Source organism: Prunus persica, chromosome G3 (assembly GCF_000346465.2).
Source record: "Prunus persica cultivar Lovell chromosome G3, Prunus_persica_NCBIv2, whole genome shotgun sequence".
In the NCBI taxonomy this organism is placed as follows: Eukaryota; Viridiplantae; Streptophyta; class Magnoliopsida; order Rosales; family Rosaceae; genus Prunus; species Prunus persica.
In genome coordinates, this window is record NC_034011.1 from 5117552 (window position 1) to 5142414 (window position 24863).

General features: G+C 36.2%; 3 protein-coding genes and 1 pseudogene across 9 annotated transcripts; 3 read left to right on the forward strand and 1 right to left on the reverse strand.

The window, feature by feature from the left end:
- LOC18782928 (heat shock 70 kDa protein 15) lies at positions 5071–10313 on the forward strand. The gene is made up of 10 exons (XM_007216988.2): positions 5071–5277; positions 5992–7179; positions 7318–7545; positions 7642–7737; positions 7830–8051; positions 8494–8688; positions 8784–8930; positions 9080–9229; positions 9321–9451; positions 9672–10313. Exons 2-10 carry the CDS (start codon positions 6010–6012, stop codon positions 9898–9900), a joined length of 2568 nt encoding a protein of 855 aa, XP_007217050.1. The 5' UTR covers positions 5071–5277; positions 5992–6009; the 3' UTR covers positions 9901–10313.
- LOC18783691 (pentatricopeptide repeat-containing protein At3g16010) lies at positions 11261–14828 on the forward strand. The gene is made up of 3 exons (XM_007216923.2): positions 11261–12013; positions 12238–14082; positions 14413–14828. The coding sequence occupies exons 1-3, from the start codon at positions 11908–11910 to the stop codon at positions 14427–14429; spliced, it is 1968 nt and encodes a 655-aa protein (XP_007216985.2). The 5' UTR covers positions 11261–11907; the 3' UTR covers positions 14430–14828.
- LOC18783628 lies at positions 15179–17775 on the reverse strand (annotated as a pseudogene). The gene has a single exon (XR_002270738.1). The product of XR_002270738.1 is annotated as a trihelix transcription factor ASIL1 (transcript).
- Positions 20449–23271, forward strand: LOC18783892. Of its 6 annotated transcripts, none has more exons than XM_020560500.1 (3): positions 20449–21766; positions 21859–22771; positions 22854–23271. In XM_020560500.1, exons 1-3 carry the CDS (start codon positions 21751–21753, stop codon positions 23008–23010), a joined length of 1086 nt encoding a protein of 361 aa, XP_020416089.1. In that variant the 5' UTR covers positions 20449–21750; the 3' UTR covers positions 23011–23271. The 6 variants fall into 6 exon arrangements, with proteins under 6 accessions (XP_020416089.1, XP_020416085.1, XP_020416086.1 ...); XM_020560496.1 differs by having other exon boundaries at positions 20449–20659; positions 21536–22771; XM_020560497.1 differs by having other exon boundaries at positions 20449–20659; positions 21540–22771.

Consider the following 24863-nt stretch of genomic DNA (forward strand, 5'->3'; position numbering starts at 1 on the left):
TTTCGTTTTTCCATATACATGCAACGCAACGCAAGTCAAGTGTTTTTGAGACCCTTCTTACTTGCAATGCCACAAACCAAAATTTCTTATCTACTTGCATGCAACACTAGTTAATGTTTTATAACATAACATTCTTGTTTCTTTGATTCAATGATTACTATAAACTCAAATATATGGAATTATGATTTTACACCTCAAAAGTTGAAGGATTTGTAGTAAGAAACGCGTTCCTTTTTTCAGTATACTCTTCTGATTTTAATTTATTGTTTATGAATTTTTTAAGATAAATAATATAAATATAAGAGAAATGACACGTGCTGCTGTAATTGATGATATGGTATCATGAACTCAAAATGTGGAACCATAATTTTAGACCTTTGTAATCGAAGATAATGTCATAAGGAGTTTGTAACAATTTTTGGTATATTTTTCTGATTTTTAATTATTTATTTACTAATTTTTAAACAACAACAACAACAAAAAAAAAAGGATAAACTGGAGGACAGCCGTCAGACACACTGACCGCGCCCATTCAGATTCAGCTTCCGCCATGTGTCGCCCCATACGATTTAATATTATTTTTTTAGGATTTAACTTATAAAATTGATAATAAATTAAATACAAATCCAAAAAATACAGCGAAAATTGGTACGAACTCCTTGTGACATTCTCTATATCCTCAAACTCCAAAAATATAATTTTGACTCATAAATAACAAAAACTCAATTTTATTTCAAAGCAAATCAAAACACTAACTTATGTTCTGTAACATAACGCTCTTGTTCTTTGATTTAACGCTTACCATGAACTATTTGTCCAAAAAAAAAAATGCTTACCATGAACTCCAATATGTGGAATCACGATTTTAGACCTTTTTAATTGAAGATGATCAAGGAGTTTGTATCAATTTTTCTTGTATTTTCCTGATTTTTAATTATTTTTTATGAATTTTAGAAGTAAAATCCAAGAAAAGTAATATTAAATTATAGAGAATCACACGTGGCAGACGCTGAAAGGAGAGCAGTCATTTTTTCAGCAGGTGGCGTCCTACGATTGCGCCACATGTCATTTTGTTTACATTTTCTAAGTTTATCTTAAAAAATTAATTAAAAATCAGAAAAATATACCGAAAATTTCTACAAACTCCTTACGACATTGTCTTTAACTATGGAGGTCTAAAATCATGATTCCACGTATTTATGTTCATAGTAATCATCAAATCAAAGAACATGAGTGTTATGTTATAGAGCATATCAACTAGTGTTTTAGATTGTTTAGAGATAAATGTGAGTTTTTGTCATCAATTTATATTTTTCTAAGTGAAATTATATTTTTATAGCTTGATTGCATAGAGAATGTCACAAGAAGTTCGTAGGACTATCTGGTGTATTTTTTGAATTTTTAATTTATTTGTTATGAATTTTAGAAGTGGAATCCAATAAAAATAATATTAAATTATAGAGAATCACACGTGGCTGCAACTGAAAGGATAACAATCATTGTTTTTGACAGGTGGCGTCCTAAGATTGCACCACATTTCATTTTGTTTACTTTTTCCAAGTTTATTATAACATAACATTTTCATTTCTTTGATTCAATGATTACTATAAACTCAAATATATGGAATTATGATTTTACACCTCAAAAGTTGAAGGATTTGTAGTAAGAAACGCATTCCTTTTTTTGGTGTACTCTTCTGATTTTTAATTAATTGTTTATGAATTTTTTAAGATAAATAATATAAATATAAGAGAAATGACACGCGCTGTTGTAATTGAAGATATGGAATCATGAACTCAAAATGTGGAACCATAATTTTAGACCTTTGTAATCGAAGATAATGTCATAAGGAGTTTGTAACAATTTTCGGTATATTTTTCTGATTTTTAATTATTTATTTACTAATTTTTAAACAAAAACAACAACAAAAAAAGATCAAAATGGACAGTGGTGCAATTACTGGAGGACAGCCATCAGACACACTGATCGTGCCCATTCAGCTTCCGCCACGTGTCGCTCCATACCATTTAATAATAATTTTATAGGATTTAACTTACAAAATTCATAATAAATGAAATAAATATCCAAAAAATTCACCGAAAATTGATAGGAACTCCTTGTGACATTCTTTACGCCCTAAAACTCCAAAAATATAATTTTTAATCATTAAAATTGAAAATGATATCAAAAACTCAATTTCATTTCAAAACAAATCAAAATACTAAATTATGTTCTATAACATTACGCTCTTGTTCTTTGATTTAACGCTTACTTGAACTCAATTATTTACCGATTTTACACCTTCATAATCGAAGATAATGTTATAAGGAGTTTGTAGCAATTTTCGGTGTATTTTTCTGGTTTTTAAGTAATTTGTTAATGAATTTTTAAACATGAACTTGATAAAAGTATCAAAAACTGACACATGGCGCAATGACAGGAGGGGGAGACTTTCGAAAATGCCAAATGAGAGAAAAGAATCCAAAATGGATAAAATTATCCTTATTTATTTTTGGATTTCCTAAGGAATCCGTTACATTTGCATGTCTTTGATTTGAAAGTTGAGATGTTTTTCTGTCTTTTTTGAAAAAGATTTGGTTTTTTCCAAAAGTGAAAGTTTTTTTTTTTGCTAAAACATAAATTTACTTATTATTTTTCTAGGATTGAACTTATAAAATTGATAATAAATTAAATACAAATCCAAAAAATACACCGACAATTAGTACGAACTCCTCGTGACATTCTCTACTTCATCAAACTCCAAAAATATAATTTTGACTCATAAAATAACAAAAACTCAACTTTGTTTCAAAACAAATTAAAACACTAACTTATGTTCTATAACATAACGCTCCTGTTCTTTGATTTAACGCTTACCATGAACTATTTGTCCAAAAAAAAAAATGACGCTTACCATGAACTTAAATATATGGAATCACGATTTTAGACCTTTATAATCGAAGATAATCAAGGAGTTGGTATCAATTTTTGGTGTATTTTCCTGATTTTTAATTATTTTTTATGAATTTTAGAAGTGAAATCCAAGAAAAATAATATTAAATTATAGAGAATCACACGTGGCAGATGCTGAAAGGAGAGTAGTCATTTTTTTCAACAGGTGGCGCCCTACGATTGCTCCACATGTCATTTTGTTTACATTTTCCAAGTTTATCTTAAAAAATCAGAAAAAATTAATTAAAAATCAGAAAAATATACCGAAAATTGCTACAAACTCCTTACGACATTGTCTTTAACTATGGAGGTCTAAAATCATGATTCCACATATTTATATTCATGGTAATCATCGAATCAAAGAAAATGAGTGTTATGTTATAGAGAATCAACTAGTGTTTTAGATTGTTTAGAAATAAATGTGAGTTTTTGTCATCAATTTATATTTTTTCTAAGTGAAATTATATTTTTATAGCTTGATTGCGTAGAGAATGTCACAAGGAGTTCGTAGGACTATCCGGTGTATTTTTTGGATTTTTAATTTATTTGTTATAAATTTTAGAAGTGGAATCCAATAAAAATTATATTAAATTATACAGAATCACACGTGGCTGCAACTGAAAGGATAGCAATCATTGTTTTGACAGGTGGCGTCCTAAGATTGCTCCACATTTCATTTTGTTTACTTTTTCCAAATTTATTATAAAAAATTAATTAAAAATTAGAAAAATACATCGAAAATTGCTACAAACTCAACAAACTCCTTACGACATTGTCTTTCACTATAGAGGCCTAAATTATTATTATATGATTATTTACCCTAAATTATTATTCTGTTACTTTTTATCCTAAATTATTATTCTATTACTTTTTACTATGAATTATTATATTACTTTTTAATAATAATAAATGAAATAAAAATCCACCATGTGTCACTCGATACCATTTAATAATAATTTTCTAGGATTTAACTTACAAAATTCATAATAAATGAAATAAAAAATCTAAAAAAATACACCAAAATTTGATAGGAACTCATTGTGACATTCCCTACACTCTGAAACTCAAAAAAATATAATTTTATGTGAATGCAATGGCTAGGTGAGTACATGGATAATATCCACAATCTATGGGAACCCAACATCGCAGCACAAAAGCAGTATTTCTGGCATCTCACCTGCTTCTTCCCTTGCTTTGAAAGGCCTAATTGGGTGAGAACATCCTTGAGCTCGTTTATTCGAAAATATGCCAATTTTTCCTGCAGTAGCAAACAAAAATTATAATAAGTTCACCACATCAATAAGTAACATCCAATTATGTAACTAGATTTACTACACTTTCTTAAAAGCTAATTCCCCATCAACACTACTTGCCCAACTATTTGTGATCAACTGTATTCCAGTAAAATGTCTTTGCTTCTTCATATCTGTCTATAGTTAAATCTTCCTTCTTGTGTCATCCATTCACACCTTATGCATGTCACACAAGCAACAATAAGGGAAAAATTAACATTAAGCAAAAAGATATCACTGCAGTTAAGACATACCCAACTACATTATGTCATACACTAAATGGAAAAAAGACAAACCAAGTGACACACATAAACCCTAGAAACCGATTGAAATCTTACTGGGGTGAATGAATTGGAGAACGACGATGGAGGTCGTGACAATGGCTACCCCCGTTCCTCTCACTTGACAAAGTTGTTTTCAAAACGGATAATTGCAACCCGATTGTAGCATAACGAGTTCAACCATGGGATCAATCTGATGACTATAAAATAACTCCGCACAACTTACCCCACTTTATGAATTTCCGGAATATAAGGTTGCCACTCTCATTTTTGATCAAAAGAAAGCCCATGTTCATAAGCCTCCAATGCACAACAAACCCTAGTAAGAGGCCCATAACCCAAAACCCGAAACCAAACCAAATACTTCAAACCGCTCCAAAAAAACGAAAAAATCAAACCACATGAAAATTCTTCTTCACCCTCTTTTCGGAAGAGGCAGGATCTTTCTAGAAGAACCAAGTATCTCTCTAGAGATGTCTAGGACCGCTTGACCTCATACTCTCCCTTTATAAAACCCAACACTAATTCCCACACCAAAATATTTTCCTATTATAAAAAAAAAATCGAAAATTATAAAAGGCGAAAATTCTACAAAGCCCTTAGGTCTCTTTGTTAAGTACCCTCGTCTGCTCGCAACCTCCTCTGTTTGTTCATAAACTCGTTTCGTAGAGACTTCCAGAAACCCCAAAAGCCCTCTCTCTCTCTGTCCCTTGCTCATCGCGGCCTCAGACTCTCTGTGGATTGTTTTCTAGGTACGGTCTCCAAAACCCTAGCTTTTGCATCAGATCAGATCTCTCTTTCTGAAAATGCTTTTAGATCTGTTAGATTCTGTTTCTCGATTTGAACATTCTACTGGGTTTTTCCTTGGTCGATGCTGTAGGGTTGTAGTGCTTGCCTTTCTGCTTCGATTCAATTTTTTTTTTCTTACTCTGTTGTTTTTTGTGTTCTCTTTAGCTGGATTTTGGTCAGTATAACTAGACTACGTTGATTTGAATGATGCTGTAAATTCGTTAATTGTTCGGTTTGAATTTGGTTGTGTTATATACTTACGGTTGTGTATTTAATTAGATGAAGGATTTATAGGTTCCTTGTGTTATTAATGTGGGATTGTATTTGCTATTGCGTTTGATTAACTTTAATGTCCAATGAAGATTACTATTATGTATGCTATGTAGCTTAAGTGGGACATATTTTTTAGTCCAAAATTTGTGGAGAGGTATAATATCTCATCTTATTTTTGTTTCCTTTACCTGCTATGTTGTTGGTTTCTGATATTGTAATCACTGTGACGATTGTGATGCAAGTCATCCATGGAACTCGTTATAATTTCTTTATTTTTATGATTGAATGGTAGATTTCTGTCAGTCTGCTTTGGCTGAGCTGTTTACTGATGTGGAAGCTGGTTGCATATAACTTGTTTGAAATTTCAGTTGTTCACTGAATGTGGTTTCTTAATTTTTCTCCAGATTTAAGATTTTGCAAGGATGAGCGTGGTTGGATTTGATTTTGGCAATGAGAGCTGCATTGTGGCCGTGGCCAGGCAGAGGGGTATTGACGTTGTGCTTAATGATGAATCCAAACGTGAAACTCCAGCCCTTGTTTGTTTTGGTGACAAGCAGCGGTTCATTGGGACAGCAGGAGCTGCTTCATCCTTGATGAACCCTAAGAACACAATTTCCCAGATTAAACGTTTAATTGGTCGGCAATTCTCCGATCCTGTTGTGCAGAGGGATATCAAGTCATTGCCTTTTGCTGTTACTGAAGGCCCTGATGGATACCCGTTGATTCATGCCCGATATTTGGGAGAATCAAGGACATTTACACCTACCCAAGTTCTTGGAATGCTATTCTCTGATCTGAAAATCATAGCTGAGAAGAATCTTAATGCAGCTGTTGTTGATTGCTGTATTGGGATTCCAGTTTATTTCACTGATCTCCAAAGAAGAGCTGTTATGGATGCAGCAACAATTGCTGGCTTGCACCCTCTTCGCTTGTTCCATGAAACTACAGCGACTGCTTTGGCTTATGGTATTTACAAGACGGATTTACCAGAAAATGAACAATTGAATGTTGCCTTCGTTGATATTGGACATGCTAGCATGCAAGTCTGCATTGCTGGTTTTAAGAAGGGGCAGTTGAAAATACTGGCTCATTCCTTTGACCAGTCTTTGGGCGGCAGGGATTTCGATGAAGTACTGTTCCACCACTTTGCGGCAAAATTCAAGGAAGAGTATAAGATCGATGTCTTTCAGAATGCAAGGGCCTGCCTTCGTCTTCGGGTTGCTTGTGAGAAGCTGAAGAAGATGCTTAGTGCAAATCCTGAGGCACCTTTGAATATAGAGTGTTTAATGGAAGAGAAAGATGTCAGGGGATTTATTAAGCGTGATGAGTTTGAACAAATTAGTGTTCCTATTTTGGAACGTGTGAAGGGGCCTTTGGAGAAGGCTCTTCTTGATGCACAGCTTTCAATAGAGAATATTCATACAGTTGAGGTTGTTGGTTCAGGCTCTCGTGTTCCTGCTATAATCAAGATTTTGACAGATTTCTTCAAAAAGGAGCCTAGGCGAACTATGAATGCAAGTGAGTGTGTTGCCAGGGGTTGTGCTCTGCAATGCGCAATTCTTAGTCCGACATTCAAAGTCAGAGAGTTTCAGGTGAGTTAAACTCATGCGTTGTAAAAATCTTTGTGTTTGTTTCCATTAGTTGAACTAATCTCTATATTTAATTAATGTGTTACCTATGTTTGCCTTGCTGATTTATTTTTAATTAATGTTACTCCATTTAATTTAAAGGTGAACGAGAGCTTCCCATGTTCAATTGCTTTGTCCTGGAAAGGTTCTGGTCCAGACACCCAGAATGGAGCAGTTGATAATAACCAAAGTACTATTGTTTTCCCCAAGGGAAATCCTATTCCAAGTATCAAGGCTCTTACATTCTACAGATCGGGCACGTTTTCAGTTGATGTACAGTATGCTGATGTTTCTGATTTGCAAGCACCTGCAAAAATCAGTACATACACGGTGAGTGGATCTTAAAACTTGCATGCTCTAATTTGTCTCAAGGCTAGTAGGTTATCTGCCAGATTTTTTATTGACATTTACACTTTATATGTGCAGATTGGTCCTTTCCAGTCTACTAAAGGTGAGCGGGCAAAACTGAAGGTCAAAGCTCGGCTGAATCTGCATGGGATTGTGTCTATAGACTCAGCAACTGTAAGTTTGTTAAAAGCATCTTGTGCTTCTAGCATTCACTGGTTGAGTATCTTCTTTTAAGTCCATTTGTTTTTTCTTGACATGTGCTTTAGCTCTTGGAAGAAGAAGAAATTGAGGTTCCTGTCACAAAAGAGCAACCAAAGGAGGCCGCTAAGATGGAGACTGATGAGGCCCCTAGTGATGCGGCTCCCCCAAGTACCAATGAGACTGATGTGAACATGCAAGATGCTAAGGCCACTGCGGATGCCTTGGATGCTGAAAATGGTGTTCCTGAGTCAGGAGACAAGCCTGTGCAGATGGAAACAGATACGAAGGTCAGTAATCTTCTCCTTCCGTCATATGTTGGTTCTCCTTCCGTCATATGTTGGTTAATCATGAGTTATTTGTTATTTCTCCTTGACTTCAGCTTCTGGGCAGGTAGGCAAATGGCCCTGTATATTGTGTGGACTAAGAAGGATGAAGGATTTAATGTTTTGTGAAATATTCAGAGTTTCCATCATGTTGAAATACATTTAAGTTTCCATGTTCTTTGAAATATTCAGAGTAGTTGTTGTACTTTTTAACATTTTTGTGATCGTTCTTTCCACATGCAATCTGCATTTTATGTGACCTACAGAGAAGTCATAGATTGTGCGTGTCAAATCCTACCTGTAATTACAAACAGTCTTCCTGTTTTTTTTTTTTTAATGTTATTAGTGGTTTATTTAGTTTTATTTCAGTGGTTGGCTGCATTGTTGATGTTTTTATGCCATGCAGGCTGATGCTCCTAAGAGAAAGGTAAAGAAAACAAACATTCCTGTTGTAGAGTTGGTTTATGGAGGGATGCCTCCATCAGATGTGCAAAAGGCAATAGAGAAGGAGTTTGAGATGGCCTTACAAGACCGTGTTATGGAAGAAACAAAAGACAAGAAAAATGCTGTTGAGGCATATGTCTATGACATGAGAAACAAGGTAGTCGGCTTCTTCTATGTTCATGGCATGTTTTGTGGTTTTTCTTTTCTTTTCTTGTTCATATACTGACTCTAAATTTTCTTTTGGGTCTCCAGCTCAATGACAAATATCAGGAATTTGTCACCGAACCAGAGAGGGAAGCGTTTATTGCTAGACTTCAGGAGGTGGAGGACTGGCTATATGAAGATGGTGAAGATGAAACCAAAGGAGTTTACATTGCCAAGCTTGAGGAGCTGAAGAAGGTTAGGATTGTTTTTTTTTTCCTAATGATTTTTTGTGCCCTTCTCTGTTTGGTTTTGTCTAATTTGTTAAAAAGAGGGCAACAATCTTAAAGTATTATATTCGACTGGTTTTGATTGTTTGAGATTGATGGTGATTTATCAAATTTCAGCAAGGTGACCCCATTGAAGAGCGATACAAGGAGCACACAGAGAGGGGTACTGTGATCGATCAACTTGGTTACTGTATTAATAGTTACAGAGAAGCTGCAATGTCGACTGATGCAAAATTTGAACACATTGATATTTCTGATAAACAGAAGGTAATGGACTCGTTGAGCTCTTCCCCATCCCCCAATCTCTTCCCATCCACCAATATCTTCCATTCCAACTCGTGTTTTTTGTGTGACATAGGTCTTAAATGAGTGTGTTGAAGCTGAGGCCTGGTTAAGAGAGAAAAAACAGCAACAGGATTCGCTCCCAAAATATGCCAACCCAGTACTCTTGTCTGCTGATGTGAGACGGAAGGCTGAAGCACTTGACAGGTATTGTTTCTGCATTCATGAATTTTTTTTCTTTTGCTAGTGTTCTTAAACTGGTTGGCTTGCATCATTGCTTAGCTTATTTATAGTCTTTTGGAACCTTCCTGTAGAAGTGCCAAAGTCGTTTTCTAAGAATTTGGTTGTTTGTCTCTAGTCAATTGTCTTTTGGCCCAGTGATATCTGACTTGGTAGTTATCTTTTCCCAATTTATTTGCATGGACAGGTTCTGTAGACCGATAATGACGAAACCAAAACCAGCACCAGCCAAGCCAGCAGCTCCTGAAACTCCAACCCCACCTCCTCAGGGAAATGAGCACCAGCCTCAGGGCGGGGATGCAAATGCCAATGCCGGCAGCAATGAGAACCCTGCCGATGGCAGCAATGAGGTTCCACAAGCTTCTGAAGAACCAATGGAAACCGACAAGCCAGAAGCACCCCAAAGTTCTGCGTAATTGTGTAGAGTAATTTGCCTTTCTATGGTTTTTGGGGCAGGATTTGATTCCTAAGCGTAAAAACATATTCATTTGAGCCTTGCACACAATTTGGACTGAGAGAGGGGGGAAGAGGCCCGCGCTGTGTTTAATGATATACTTTTCTACGAGTCTGTAAAGCCTTTTCTGTGCTTGTGGTCTGTCAGTTTTAATTAATTATTGTTACATTTGGTCTCTAGAATTCCGGATTTTTTTTATAATGGTTTTCAAGAGAAATGTACCCTTGGTTTCATTTCACTGCTCTTTATGTAGGGAAATGAGACTAATATTTTCCTTTCAAGTCGTCTTCACGTTGGCCATTGTTGCTACTCTTTCTTCATGTTTTAAATCTATCTCCAAAATTTCATTAATTTACAAGGTTGCTCGATTTTGTTTCCGAGTTTCTCATGTATGTGTTCAGGCTTTAGGGTTGATGGTATATGTTGTTGACATAGGGTCATTTGCATCAGGGTCGTCTTTGGCGCAAGACTTATGCTTTAGAGCATCTCTAATGGAGATGTAAAGTCACTTAAGACTCATGCTTTAGAGCATCTCTAATGGAGATGTAAAGTCACTTTTACATTCTCCGTTTATGTAATGTATTTTTACTTGGAGGGGGAGAATGTAAATTTTGGATTTGATATATGATTAGTTCCATATGTTACTCGAAAACACAACAAAGAAAAAGATTAGTTCCATGTTAAAGATGAACAAATTCTTCTCATTGTATAAAAGGAAAATGGTACGATTAGGATAACAAATAGAAAGATAAAACGACTGACCGAAAACCGAAAACAAACTTGTCTTCTTTCCTTTGCTTACATGAAATGAGTATTGGTAGTATTTTGTACATCCTACGTGTTATACACGTGGGTATTTGAATTGTTCCGATTCATGAAGATCAAGAATTAGATTGATTGGCGGAGTAGGTGATTCCTATCTCGGATTTCCATATCTAGTATTTCTCTCTCCTATTTAAAGTGGTCTTGAGAATTGACATTTCTCTATTTCCACACTATTCCGATCATCTCACAATTTTTACACAAAAGTTTATATAACTTGTATTGATATTAATAGAAATCTTAAAATAAATCATACAAAAGGATTCATGGGACACATACTAAGATATGGAAACTGAGGTAATTTCTTTTGCGTATGGTACCAGCTTAGACAGTTGCCTATCAACTACCCCTTGGTATAGCGGTATTCTCTTCCTAATACGAAAAGACATTTCAAGTCCAAATTTCTCACCTCATGGATAAAGAAAAAAAAAAGAGAAGACAAGTTAGTAAAAAGGTTTCTTGTGTTTGATTCTAAGTCATATATATATATTTTTTATTACAAACAATATTAGGGGAGAGTAGAATTGAACCTAAGACCACGGATGCAGGAGTAAATGTTCTTATAAAATTGATGGTGCTACAAATCCCTTGCCTAAGTCGGACTCTTTGTTGTCGGTGTTAAGCGTGTTTGTCATAAATGAATTGGTCCACCAAATCCCTCAATTTTGTATCATGTTCAAATAATGTCTTTTATTCTACGAAAATTGACTTACATATTCATTATGGCACACAAACCTTAGTCAAAAGTACTCACCTTACAAATACTCAATTTCGAACGTGAAAGTACCAAATTATCCTCCATACAAGGCAAGCCACATTGGAGAAGGGGTTGATCAATCACAAGCTCGTGGGATCAGCTACTTCGCGCACAAAATTAAACACTACAGTTTCTAAAGCTTCTCACTTCACTTATAAGTAGACAGCGGCATCGGCAACGACAGTTGTTGGCAGGGACTTCTTCTCTTCTCTGTTTTCCCTCTTCCCTATCTCCTTTCTTCTCCTTATTGAAACGACAACGACGAACTGACTAGGAACAATGTTGGGGTATGCTTTTGCCGTATCATTTTCATTTGAAGGCCAAAATCAATTCGTCATACTGTTTTAGCAATTAGCATGAGTGGAATTTGCCCGCCCGAGGTGTAAATTTATGTGCAAATTCCCATTACTTATGGCAAAAATGGTTGCCAAATCGTTTGCTTTAAAGCGATCAATATCAACCTATCCTCATCTCTCTGAGAGACTTAATCAAACAGGTAAGCCGCATTATTCTTTGTATCAATTTCAGCTTAAATATGTGAAGCATTTGTTTCCAATTAAATTTCTGCAATTGGGTTTTCTTTGACTGTTTTGTTTTTGATTTGGTTGGCAAGGTTATGCTGTACTTTTTAACAACTTGTATCTCTGTATTAGCATGGTTTTGATTGAATATACCGACATTTCTTCTATATTAACCTGTTGTTATGTTGTGGCTTAGCAGAAAATGAGATAGTTAAAATGTTCCGGTTTCCCCGTGCTTCTGGAGAAGTGCAAAACTTTCCCATGAGTAGGAATATGTCAAGGAAGGACCCTTCAGTTAGGATGTTGGATGAGAGGTTCACAAAGATTTTGAAAATTTTCAAATGGGGACCTGATGCAGAAAAGGCCCTGGAAGTGCTGAAGTTGAGAGTGGATCATCGATTGGTTCTCGCGGTTCTCAAGATTGATGTTGACGTCAATGTTAAGATTCAGTTTTTCAAGTGGGCTGGGAAGAGAAGGAATTTCGAACACGATTCAACCACATACATGGTGCTGATCCGTTGCTTGGATGAGGCTGGTGTTGTTGGTGAAATGTGGAAAACCATCCAAGAAATGATTCGGAGTACATGTGTTATTGAGCCAGCTGAATTATCTGAAATCATAAGAATCTTAGGCAGGGCTAAGATGGTAAACAAGGCACTATCTGTCTTCTACCAGATCAAAGGCCACAAGTGCAAACCAACAGCAAACACTTACAACTCCATGATCTTAATGCTGATGCAAGAAGGTCATCATGACAAGGTCCATGAGCTCTATAATGAGATGTGTAATGAGGTTAACTGTCTCCCAGACACAGTTACATACAGTGCACTAATATCGGCATTTGGGAAATTGGGTCGTGATGATTCTGCCATTAGGTTGTTTGATGAAATGAAGGATAATGGTTTGCATCCAACTGCAAAGATTTATACTACCCTGTTGGCAATCTTTTTCAAGTTGGGAAAAGTTGAGAAAGCTTTAAGCCTGGCCCAGGAGATGAGAGAGAAGGGGTGTCCGCCTACTGTGTTTACCTACACTGAATTGATAAAGGGGCTTGGCAAAGCTGGTAGGGTTGAAGATGCTTGTGTTATATACAAAAACCTTCTGAGGGAGGGTTGTAATCCTGATGTCGTGCTCATTAACAATTTGATAAACATTTTGGGAAAGGAAGGTCGTATAGAAGATGCTATTAAGCTTTTCAACGAGATGGTTTCTTTGCGTTGCACACCTAATGTGGTGACATACAACACTATAATTAAAGCTTTATTTGAATCCAAAGCTCCAGCTTCTGAAGCTGCTTCATGGTTTGAGAAGATGAAAGTTAATGGCATTGTTCCCAGCTCATTTACCTATTCAATTCTTATTGATGGTTTTTGCAAAACAAATAGAGTTGAGAAAGCTCTGCTGCTTCTTGAGGAGATGGATGAAAAGGGGTTTCCTCCTTGTCCAGCTGCCTATTGCAGCCTGATCAACAGTCTTGGAAAAGCAAAGCGGTATGAAGCTGCAAATGAGTTATTTCAAGAATTGAAAGAGAACTGCGGGCGTTCAAGTGCTAGGGTATATGCTGTGATGATTAAACATTTTGGGAAATGCGGACGTCTCGATGAAGCTTTGGATCTTTTTAATGAGATGAAGAAACTCGGATGCACTCCAGATGTGTATGCTTATAATGCGCTCATGTCAGGAATGGTGAGGGCTGGCATGATAGATGAAGCACATTCCTTGCTTAAAGTAATGGAAGAAAATGGTTGCATTCCAGACCTAAACTCACAAAATATCATTTTAAATGGCTTGGCCAGGACAGGTGGACCAAATCGGGCTTTGGAAATGTTTTCCAAGATGAAGCATTCTAAGATTCAACCAGATGCAGTTTCTTATAACACTGTTCTTGGTTGTCTCAGCCGAGCTGGTATGCTTGAGGAGGCTGCAAAGCTGATGAAAGAGATGGATTCAAAAGGTTTTCATTATGATCTCATCACTTACTCATCAATACTTGAGGCGGTTGGCAAGGTTGACGATGTTCGCAAGACTTCCTCAGAGGGATATGGTATGAGATAGTTTCTCTTCTTTTACTTACACTATATTCCCAGGGTTAAGGACTGTTTCTGATTAAGATGATTGAAGACCTGCTAATAAGAAGAAAAACAAAAAATGAACTTGTGAAAGTATGCAATATCAGTTGATACCACATGCATAATTATCAGTTACGATGTATGGGCTAATGTTTTGAGCTGTTCATATGACAATGTTTTTCTTAATTGCATGTGGGCTATGTGATTGATACACACTATGTCCTAGTAATCAAATTTTTAGTATAGCTGTTATAAACCGTCTGCTGTATACTTAACTCACTCATGAAATGCTGATTCTTCTGCAGGTTATACGCCCTATTAAGCGCCAGCGGCACAGCCATATATCCTACAAATTTCAAGTATCTTCCAGTTGGAATTTGCTGGAAGAAAAGAAAAAGAAAAACACTAATAACCACTTATCATTATAAAGAGAGTGGATTGTAGAAAACCCAATTCAAATGTTACCTTTGTAAATACGATTTGAATGAGGGTAGCTCGTCGGCTACACAATCCGCACTGCCTCATGTATTGTAACTTAAGCAGGAGATGGACAAATTTAGTGCTGAAATGCAGTAGCTGTTAATTGTAGTAATATGAAAGAATGTTATGAACTCATGTTCATTCACCGCCTATATTTGTGAGGCATAATTGATCCTGATGCGTTTCATTGTACCCAATTGGAAATTTGATTATCAGTGACTTATAACCATACATTCCACCACATGAATTCTAAATGTTGTTTCACTCTTTATTTTTCAAATGCACTAGATTTCACAAGTCCCATGGGTACACTGCGGATGCAGCACCCCAATCTGGAGGCTTGCAGCATTAATGTTCATGTCCTTTTAAGCAATATTATGGGTGGATAAGTTTGTAATTGTCATTTCCTTTTACATGATGGTTGAGAACTCAGGGATGAGTTTAAACTAGGTTCTGCATTTTGTAACAAAAACAAAACAAACAAAACTCATGCAGCAAGGTATACGGATCTGCCAAAAAACTTAAAATACATATATTGTCGCATCTTCATGATTTTCAGCTCAAAATGCTGGCAGAGACAATCAAAATTGAAAACAGACCACTAGCAAACAAGTGGATACATATAAGACCATCAACATGGAACAAAAGGGAACAGAACTAGGCAATACAATAGTAATTCGAATTTTCATATTTCTAATACCATATCTGCTACAACATCAACAACTTATTTCCATAAAAGAAATTAAAAGGGATAAAGGCCCCAATTGTTACAACAACAGCTAGCAGTTAACATAACTAGTTGACATTATAGATAGATACTCATATCACCCACTAGCATTTTCGGCTGAGATATCATTCTCCTCGTCATCACCCTGCTGTATTTTTGCAATCTCTGCCTGCGCTCTCTCCATAATCTGCCTTTTCTGCATTTCCAAGTCCCTGTGGAAATCCATCCTCATCTTCTCTAGTTCTACCATCTGCTGCCTTTTACTAGTTTCAATCTTCTCATATATGTCACTGAATTTCTGAATAGAATCAGCAAGCAATCTAAAGGAACACCGATCATCATTGTCCCTTCCGTACCTTCTCTTCTTGGGTGGTAGCCCATCTGAATCATCATCCACTCCCTCAGCAGATTCTGAATTTCCTGGACTATCCCTCATCTCATCCAACCCATTTGCACGGTTCAAATACACTCTAGGGTTCATGAAAACATACTCCCCAGAGTCCAAACCACAAGAGAGGCCAGATTGCTGTTGTGGCGATGACATTAACATATCCATCTTCTTGAAATAAACCCACTTGCTAGTAGCACCACCAGTCTCTGCGAATTTGAGCCTCTCCTTTTTGTACTTCTTCTTCAAGGTATCCAACCGATTGCGACATTGTGTGTCTGTCCTTTCAATCTTTGACACCTCTGAAACCTTCTCCGCTACCTCTTGCCACTCCTCAGAGCGAAGACTCTTTTTTCCACGTTGAAGAAACCGATCACCCCAAGCATCTAGTAACACAAATGTCTCATGCTCGGTCCAATCGGTAAGCGAATTCCGGCCACCAATTGATTGTCTTGGAGCAGAGGGTGCAGCAGCTGGAGGAGCTGGTAGACGAGGAGCAAATTCATAACTTGAGATCAAATTCTTCAACTTCCGCTTCTTTGGGTGCTTTTTTAAATCAGCATCATCAATCATTCTATTATAAACTTTGCTCTTATTATCATCTTCATCCTCCTCATCCTCCTCATCATCACCATCATCTTCGTCATCATCATCATCGTCAACATCTTTGTGAACAGAAGGATAACCATTTTGACCATTGTTGTCTTCTTCTTCCTCACCCAACTCTTCATCCTCTTCATCCTCATCGTCCTCTTCATCATCAACATAGTGACTGCCAACTGGCCTAGAATATGGACCACTACGAACAGGAAGGTTTCTGCCTTTGGAGAAGAACCATAACCCTGCTGGTGATTCACACCATATGGGTTTGGAGGATACCTTTGCATCATCTTCGGTGTCATCCATTTTCAACACGACTCAAGATTAACAACAACAAAACCACCACAAATAAGAAACACCAGTAAGACCCTACTTGCTAGTTCCAAACCACCAGTTTCTCCGTTTCAATAGGGCTAAACTCCAAAAAAATCCATACCATTATCCTTTTTCAGCTAGCTTCTTATTCCAATCAACAACTTCTCCTTCTTCATATAACTAAAACCCCAAATCATCCAAGCTCATGAACCTTTGTTATCATCACCATCATCTACAAAAAATTACTTTTGAAAAAAGAAAAACTGAAACTAGCTCCAAAGTAGCATTTTGTTTTAGAAAATCACGAAAACATCAGAACCCCGATGAATATGTCTCTAAAAAGAAACCTATTTTTATGGTGAAAATCGTTGTCAGAGAATTCAATACCCTTAGGTCAATAGACTGGCAAGTAAACCCTAACAAAGTCACCAAATTTATCATTCTAAACTCATGAAAAGTAAAACAAAAACTAACCCACCATCCGTTTTCCAAAAATTTCCTAATTCTTAAGCTCAATTCAAACTCCAGCAGTTTCAAAATCGAGAAATGAAGCCCTTAACTCTTACCTCAAAGGACAAGTTTTTTACAGACTTGAAAGATCGAAACTTTTCTCAAAATTTCCTCAGTCGCAAGCCAAATTGAAGCTTCTGAAAGAGCTTCAACTCGAAATTTCCTCAAAGTTGAAATTAATTGTGTCTCCTTCCAGGAGAACTGAGATGGGAAAATAAAGACAAGAAGGCAGAGAGAGTAAAGAATTGGGGATAAAAGAGGGTCACTGGCACTGCTATATTACACGCCTGGTACGTTATTGTTTATTTTATTTTCTTTTTTTTCTTTGGTACAGATGCGTTAATGCGTTTTTGTTTTTTGTTTTTTTTTTTCTTTCTGGGCTTTTTGGGCCTAGTGGATGCTGGTTGAGCTGGGTCCTAGTTTGGAAATGGATGGTTCACACCTAGATGATCTTTATATTTTAGTTTATCAAATTTTAAAAAAAAAATACAAATACAAATTTTTATGTGATGTTAACAATTTTTTTTATTTTTTTATATAAATAATATTATAATTTAATCTAATTTAAACTATAAGAAGGAGGATTCGAATTCGGGTGTATAGTGGGGCTAAATCCATATATGTTCTGGTGTTAACATTATATGTTAGTAATTTAACCATAAATATTGACTATCATTCGTAAATTTGAAAAAAGAAACACTCTTTCATGAGTTGTGCCCTTGCCTACATAGATAGTCGGTAGATGGGTCCTCAAAGCTCTAGAGTCACTTTTTTGTTTTATTTGTTTATGTTAGACATGGACTTATTATTAAGCTGATGTACCATGCACACCACATACATAAAAGAAATAGGATTTGAGAGATAACGTTGCACTTGTTTGTGTTTCTTTTTCAATTTTAAGCAATAAAGAAGAGGAATTCAAGAGCACAAAAAAGTAGGGATAGAAAGGAAAAAGAGTAAAGGAATTATTAATGAATTTAATTTTTTTTTAAATACAAGCAATAGTCTATAATGGGGATGAGGTTTCTCACACACAAACACTATCAAGATGTCATGTTCGAACTTGAGACCACTGTTCACTACCAATGTATCATATTCGAATCTGAAACCACTTATCTACAAGTCAATGTCTTTTTTTATTGTGCTAGACCCATTGGCTAAATTTGATCGTTAGAACTTGGATTTAGAACATGTATGAAGAATTGAATTATGAGGTTGATTTTGATTGTATTTGATTACATTGAATTGCATTGGATTACATTGACTTACATTGAATTGGAGAATATAACACTAATTCAATTATGTGTTTGGTACTACACATAAAATTGTTTGGGCCTAAATTCGACACACCAAAGAGATCCAGAAACAGGCCCGTGGTGAAATACTTATCCAGTCCCAAAAAGACCCAAAGCTGTCATATTGGGCCTTTGAAAATCAGCCCACAAAATATTGTTTAAACTCAAGCCCAAGAGACTAAAGACACATTCACGTGGCTACCTCACCTCTCTGGAAAGTCAGCAAATCCAACTAGAGTTTTTATGTGAGAAGGGACGTTTCTGAAAACACTGCCGAGAAAGAAAAATCAAAGGGGCGTCTATGATCAGAGACTTTTTGCTCCAAAGCAACACACCGTCTTCTAAAAAGATTTCGCAAATCACGTTTTCAAGAGCAAGAGACAGGGAGTTGTTCAGAAAATACAAAAGAAAAATCAAAACCGCCATAGGATCAGCTCACACAGACGGTGGCATTAAAATAAAAAAAACCGTCAGCCAGGAAACCAGGGAAGGGATCGCTATAGGAAATGACCACTGGGAGTCTATCTGCCATAATTGATAAAAATCTTTCCTGCTTTACGTTTTTTGAGAAATCTTTTGCCGCCCATTATTAAAATTTAAAACCACCTTCAAAAGGAGGGTCTCTTATAAAAACAGAAACAGGCAAGAAAGAAAAGGGACATTTCTTTTCATCAATCAATCAAAAAATACAAACAGGAAAACAGCTCTAGATCAGAATTCCAAAGTTCAGACTTAGAAAATAAGTCCTCTGAAAGCGAGATCCCTCTCGTTACAAATTTGGTTCAGCAAAAGCCAAAACAAACACAGCTTGAGTTTTCACAAATATGAAAACCTCAACAAATTTTATAGCATAGTTCCAGCTTGTTAAATCCTCGAGAATAGCCACTTCTGTCCTTTCAAACTGAAGAAGTCGCAGTTCTGCCCGCTCGAAAAGTCTCCCAAGGCTTGAAGTAGATTAAAGCTCTGCCAAAATTGAACTTTGGTATCGATTTACAACTGAAGCCAAGCAGCTAAAGTTGTTGACAGTACAGTCCAGCATAGACATACCCAGTCCAGCCCGGATCAGAAGTTTCTACCCAGGCAGAAATGAGATTCCAGCCATCTTTTTGCCTTTCTAGAGTTGATTTCTCCATTCTTAATTTTGTAAAAGGCAGTTCTGCCTGAAACAGTACTTTATTATTATCTATTCTGGCCAGAACAACCATCTTGATACTGAGATAAATTGTGAAAGTCCTCACCAGTCTGAGGCAAGAAAAGAACTTACTTGGGAGATATTCCTCACCCAAATTCACAATCGTTTGTTTTAGAAGTCAGTAACTTGAGGCGCAGGTTATCCACTCTAAAAATGAGTCTGCTAGAATTTACATTGCTAGCAGTGGCACGCTCGCACACCAAAGAAAGCTGACTTGTTGACCAACAAGTGGTCTCCAAGCTAGTGGGGAACTTCGCCCTTCTATATCAGGAGTTAAACACGAAAACGGGTGAACAAAAATATGATAGAGTTAGACATAATTCAATCCAACTTAGTCCCAACCTTTTAGTAGGATTCATAGTTCTACTAAATTTAACCCTAATAGGATAAGAGTTTAGTACATCATTTGAAAACTCTGCGCGTGACAAGCGCTAGTTATAAAGAAAAAAAAAAGTTCATTCCTTTTTGAGGATCAAAGTTTAATTGAAAATTTACAAGTTTTCTCAAAATTTGTGCAAGTTAATTAAACAGATATATTCTTCATTTACATCTTATCCTCAAGGACCGCAAATTTTGACAAGTTAAACAAACAAATAAATATCAGAACCAAAAAAAAAAAAAAAAATATCCTCTATTTTTCACAAACTGGAAAAGGCAACGGACGGCCCGAGATTTTACTGTAAATGAGTAACTACTGAGAGAGTATTAGATTTACAACAGAAGATGCCGCCACATTGCCATAACTCCAAAAGGTCCAAAACTGAGAATATACGTAGTTTTATACCAAGCTGCATACAATACGTAACCTTTATTAATCGCGTGTATGTCTAAATGAAAGAGAAATGGAGAAGTATATCAGTTTTCTTCTTAGTGAAGAGCCTCTGTCTCTCTGGTTTTCAGTGCATACAATATAAGAAAGGAAATTATGAGTTATAAAAGTGAAGGCAAGTTAAAGTTAGAGACTTTTTCACTGTCTATCTATGCTTTATGTGGATTGTTTTTGTAGTCTCAACTTCATCAGTGAAGTTGCGGAGAAGAAAGCCAGGTGGGTTTTCCGTACTTTTTTCCTATTTCCTGTGGGTCTGTATTTCTGTCTCATTGATCCATTTGAATTTTGATGCATTGGGTTTTTGGGACCTCAAAACTGGGTCTTGATTTTTTGTATTAACTTTTCAGTTGTTTACTGTTCTTGAGGTTCATTAGGATGCGTGTATCGGCCTTACAGTTGTGCACAATTTTCAGACTTTGATCATAATGGATACCCTTTGATACATTTTGAAGGATTAATCACTTGCTGTATTTGTGACCGCATTTTCAACTTAGCTCTTGGGTACCCTTGAATTCTTTATCATCCCCGGGCAAGTTTAAACGAATTTATGTATTTATTTGGGAAAATCAAAAGGATCTATATCTGCTTTTAGTATTATTGTGACCGGACATTGAAGACAATTTTCTATAATGGGTTCTATGAATTAACTTAGTTCTGCACTTAGTTTGGTCTCTAAGCTTCTTGAGTGTGTAATTTAAGTTGTACTCTCTAGGTTGTTCTGGGATTTTTGATTAGTTATGACGTGGGAAATTTTTAATTAGTTATCATTTGGGAAATTTTTAATCTTGATCATCAATCCATGTTTTTACATTTATTTCTGAATGTGTCAACAAAATTTCTTATTTGGGTTGCCCTTGATTTTCCCTGCCTGCCTGTATAATGGTTCATTGATGCATGCTCATGGTTTACCCTTCTTCCTCTGATTATGTCCAGTTGATTTTATTCGATTGTACTCCTAATTATTCCACTGGAAATTATTTTTTGGACAGTTATCTTCTCATTTGTTCTTTTCTTTTTGTCATCAGTGCTTACAAGATGCATTTCCACTTCCTATTATCCATTATGTGCACTCAAGCTTTATCATTTGTGTAGCTAGGTGGATGGTCAATGTTGCTCACAACCTACTTCTTCACTCATTGGTTACGGTGTTGGTTTGTTTTTTCATATGATAGGTTTTGAACTTAGGATTTACCTTTTTCCCATCCTACTCCAGGATTTAGTGGTTACTACCATCGATTTACAGTAAGGAATTGCTGGTTCCTCTTAAGAGAAGTGAGCTGTTTAGAATATTACAGAGGAAGATAAGCATGCCACGTGCAAAAAGTTTGTGCGCGATGATCTATTGACTTATTCTAATATGTTAAGCCTGAAACATACAAGCAACTCACTTTTCAGTATTCATGGTTTCTTTACAGGGTTTGGTAATAAAGGTTCGTTAGATTCTGACTCAGTTAGGAGTGCTACATCTCCCCTAGATTTCAGAGTTCTTTACAATCTTAGCAACCCATTTAGTCTCAAGTCTGGTAGACCATCGTCACAAAATGGAAATCAAACGAAATGGGATTGTGGTAAAGAAGGCCTCGGCATTGTCAATTCACTCGGTGATGAAACTAAAGCAACTAGTGAAGTTATTGGTTCACCAAAGAGGAAGAATATAATTTTTGGATCACAGGTGAAAACTATCGTCGCTAACTCCTCAAAGATTTATTATGATTCAGACGATTGTCCCATCAAGTCCAAATCTTTAAATAGGAACTACATAACTCTCGATCCCCAACACCAAGCAGACAAAGTGAATGGTTTCTTTGGGAGTGTGGGACGTCCTTTGGAATCTGAACCATCTGAAAACATTGCATCATTCTTGTTGAACTCCAGTGGTTCCTCACAAAGTGGCTCTATGTATGATCCAAACTTGAGGTTCAAAAGTCTTGATTCAGTGGATAAAACTTTGAGTTCATCTTTAGTTTTAGGCAGAAGTTTCCAAGTAGAAAATTCAGTGGGTTTCAAACCCAGTTCACTTCCAGTACCCATTGCCTCTACCCATCAATATGCATCCTCTATCTCTGCAAGAGAGATAGAACTGTCTGAGGATTATACCTGTATAATTTCTCATGGTCCAAAACCTAAGACAACTCATATTTTTGGGGACTGTATTTTGGAATGTCACACAACTGAGTTAAACAATTTTGATGAAGCAAAACTCTGGATAGAATCACCTCGAGTGGCTAAGTACCAGGACAGATTGGCAAATGAGCATTTGGATGAAGCTTTGAGACTCTGTTACACCTGCAAGAAGAACTTGGATGGAGAAGAAATGTACATGTGCAGGTTTGTTTCAAACATCTGTTTGCAATTTTCACTCAACTCCCCTTTTATTATGGAGGCTGATGTTTTCTCTGATTTTTTGCAGAGGTGAGAAAGCATTTTGTAGTTTCGATTGTCATTCGGAGAAGATTTTTGCTGAAGAGGAAATAGAAAGTACTTGTGAAAATTCTGCAGGTAGCTCTTCTGAAAGCTACCATGAAGATCTCTTCTTATTCGGCATGCATTGTGAGGACATAGAATAGTCATAGGTCTTGCTGTCTATCATTTTGAGCTGATGGATTTCAAGTGGCTGAACGCCCTGATCATCAGTTTTTTTCTTATTGTTTCCTAATTCGCCGCAATTAAGTGTTCATCTAAGAAGCCCTTTGGACCTGGTGAACTCATTAGTGAGTGCACGGAATATTTAAATAACACCTTGCCATTTACTTCTCATTATTTCTTGAGGTATATATATGATGTTTTATCTTTGACAACGTATATCATGGAAAGGTCACAGATTGTTATATCCCAGTTTGTGTGTGCTTTTCTGTGTACTCCCACACGGATTGTGCATTAGGTTAATCAGCATTGTTTAAGCGATTTTTAGTAATTGATCATTTTCAGGTAACGCTTTGATGCGGCCAATATACCCGAGTTGTGGCAGATGGTATCACAGTCAGCTTAATATGTTTGAACTATGCTTTTACTGTACTAAAGCTCTCAAGAACACACATTTAATCTTCAAAATATATGTTATGGTGTGGTGAGAATATACTGTGCATTTGGGATTCACTGCTGCCAGTTAGTGTTTTCCAATAAGGCGTTTAATTTATTTGCTGCAGCAAGGGCCTTCTCCTTCTGGTACATCTTAACCAACCCCATCCTTTGTGTTAGAAATCTTTGCTTTCTGTCTATCGTTTCTGACAATGAGGTTCATGTTGGCCCAAGCCAGTCTTTAACTTTCAAATGAAGAATTTAAATCAATAACCATATTCATGTTTGCAACATTACAAAAATTCCTCTGATAACCCAGATGTACAATGTGTAGGACTAGCATCCCACTGACAAGTGTACAATCATGCCAAAGTAAGCATTTGCATCCACACATTTTTCAACAACATAATTCTTGATTGCAGATAGATGTCCCCACATTCAACTCAAGTCTAGTTTTTAAATTTATTTCTTTTTTCATACAAGTGATATTAGAAGAACGGAGAAGTGAACTTAGAATCTCGTATAAAATGATAAATGCTTTTAACCACTTGAGTTATAAATCTTTTACAATTAAAGTCTAGTTTAAGCCATTGGTTAAGCTCATCATGTTTGTAAATAAGGTGTAAACAAATCATATTACTTTGGTTTCTAAGTTTTGCAAAAATTATTGCTGCTCATGGGATCAAAATATTGCCAGTCTAATATATTTCAATCATCAAATCACTTGGACTTCTAAAATCAGAAGGATTGCCTCCCTTAGATTTTACTGGTGTCAGAGTATGGTAAATCTGACAACAGATTTTACTGACGAAAGAACATATTCTGCTTGAGTGGGCATTACAATTTCTCATTTTAATGGTTGCTGTGGAGTTGAAGATCACAAACACCTTAGACGTGGCAACAAAACATACACAAGTTTATGATAAAAACCACATTTTCTTGCTTGGCAATGGCATGTTCCCATTGGTTGAAAGTACTGCAGAGGACACAAGGGCATGATCCTCCTAACGTGAATTTGACTGAAGCAGAGAGCCAGGCACTAGTGTAGTGTAGTAGAACATTTCAAAAATGGTTCTCAACACGACAAAAACTTGTCTTAACTGCATTCTCACGCGATGCTGTCAATTTCTACTTTTTCTGAAGAAGGAAAAAAAAAACTAAAACAATTATTTACTGATAGGAATTGACAATATCATTGTAATTGCAAAAACTATGTAAATTGTGGCATGCTTTATGAAAATAGAAATCAAATGAGTAAGGATAGGAGCTTGTAATTCAAGTGGTTAAGAACGTTTATTTATATACTAAAAGTTATGTGTTTGATTGGCATCTTCCTCATGATATCACCTATATATATATATATATATATTATAGCAACAAGAACAAATTTAACTAACAAGAT

Bases quoted from the DNA above. Each gene is read 5' to 3' on its own strand.
- LOC18782928 (XM_007216988.2), top strand. From the start codon at position 6,010: ATGAGCGTGGTTGGATTTGATTTTGGCAATGAGAGCTGCATTGTGGCC. The intron at 7,738-7,829 runs GTAAGTTTGTTA...CATGTGCTTTAG, and splicing joins TGTCTATAGACTCAGCAACT to CTCTTGGAAGAAGAAGAAAT. The intron at 8,052-8,493 runs GTCAGTAATCTT...TATGCCATGCAG, and splicing joins AGATGGAAACAGATACGAAG to GCTGATGCTCCTAAGAGAAA.
- LOC18783691 (XM_007216923.2), top strand. From the start codon at position 11,908: ATGTGCAAATTCCCATTACTTATGGCAAAAATGGTTGCCAAATCGTTT. The intron at 12,014-12,237 runs GTAAGCCGCATT...GTGGCTTAGCAG, and splicing joins TGAGAGACTTAATCAAACAG to AAAATGAGATAGTTAAAATG.
- LOC18783892 (XM_020560496.1), top strand. From the start codon at position 21,801: ATGTTAAGCCTGAAACATACAAGCAACTCACTTTTCAGTATTCATGGT. The intron at 22,772-22,853 runs GTTTGTTTCAAA...GATTTTTTGCAG, and splicing joins GAAGAAATGTACATGTGCAG to AGGTGAGAAAGCATTTTGTA.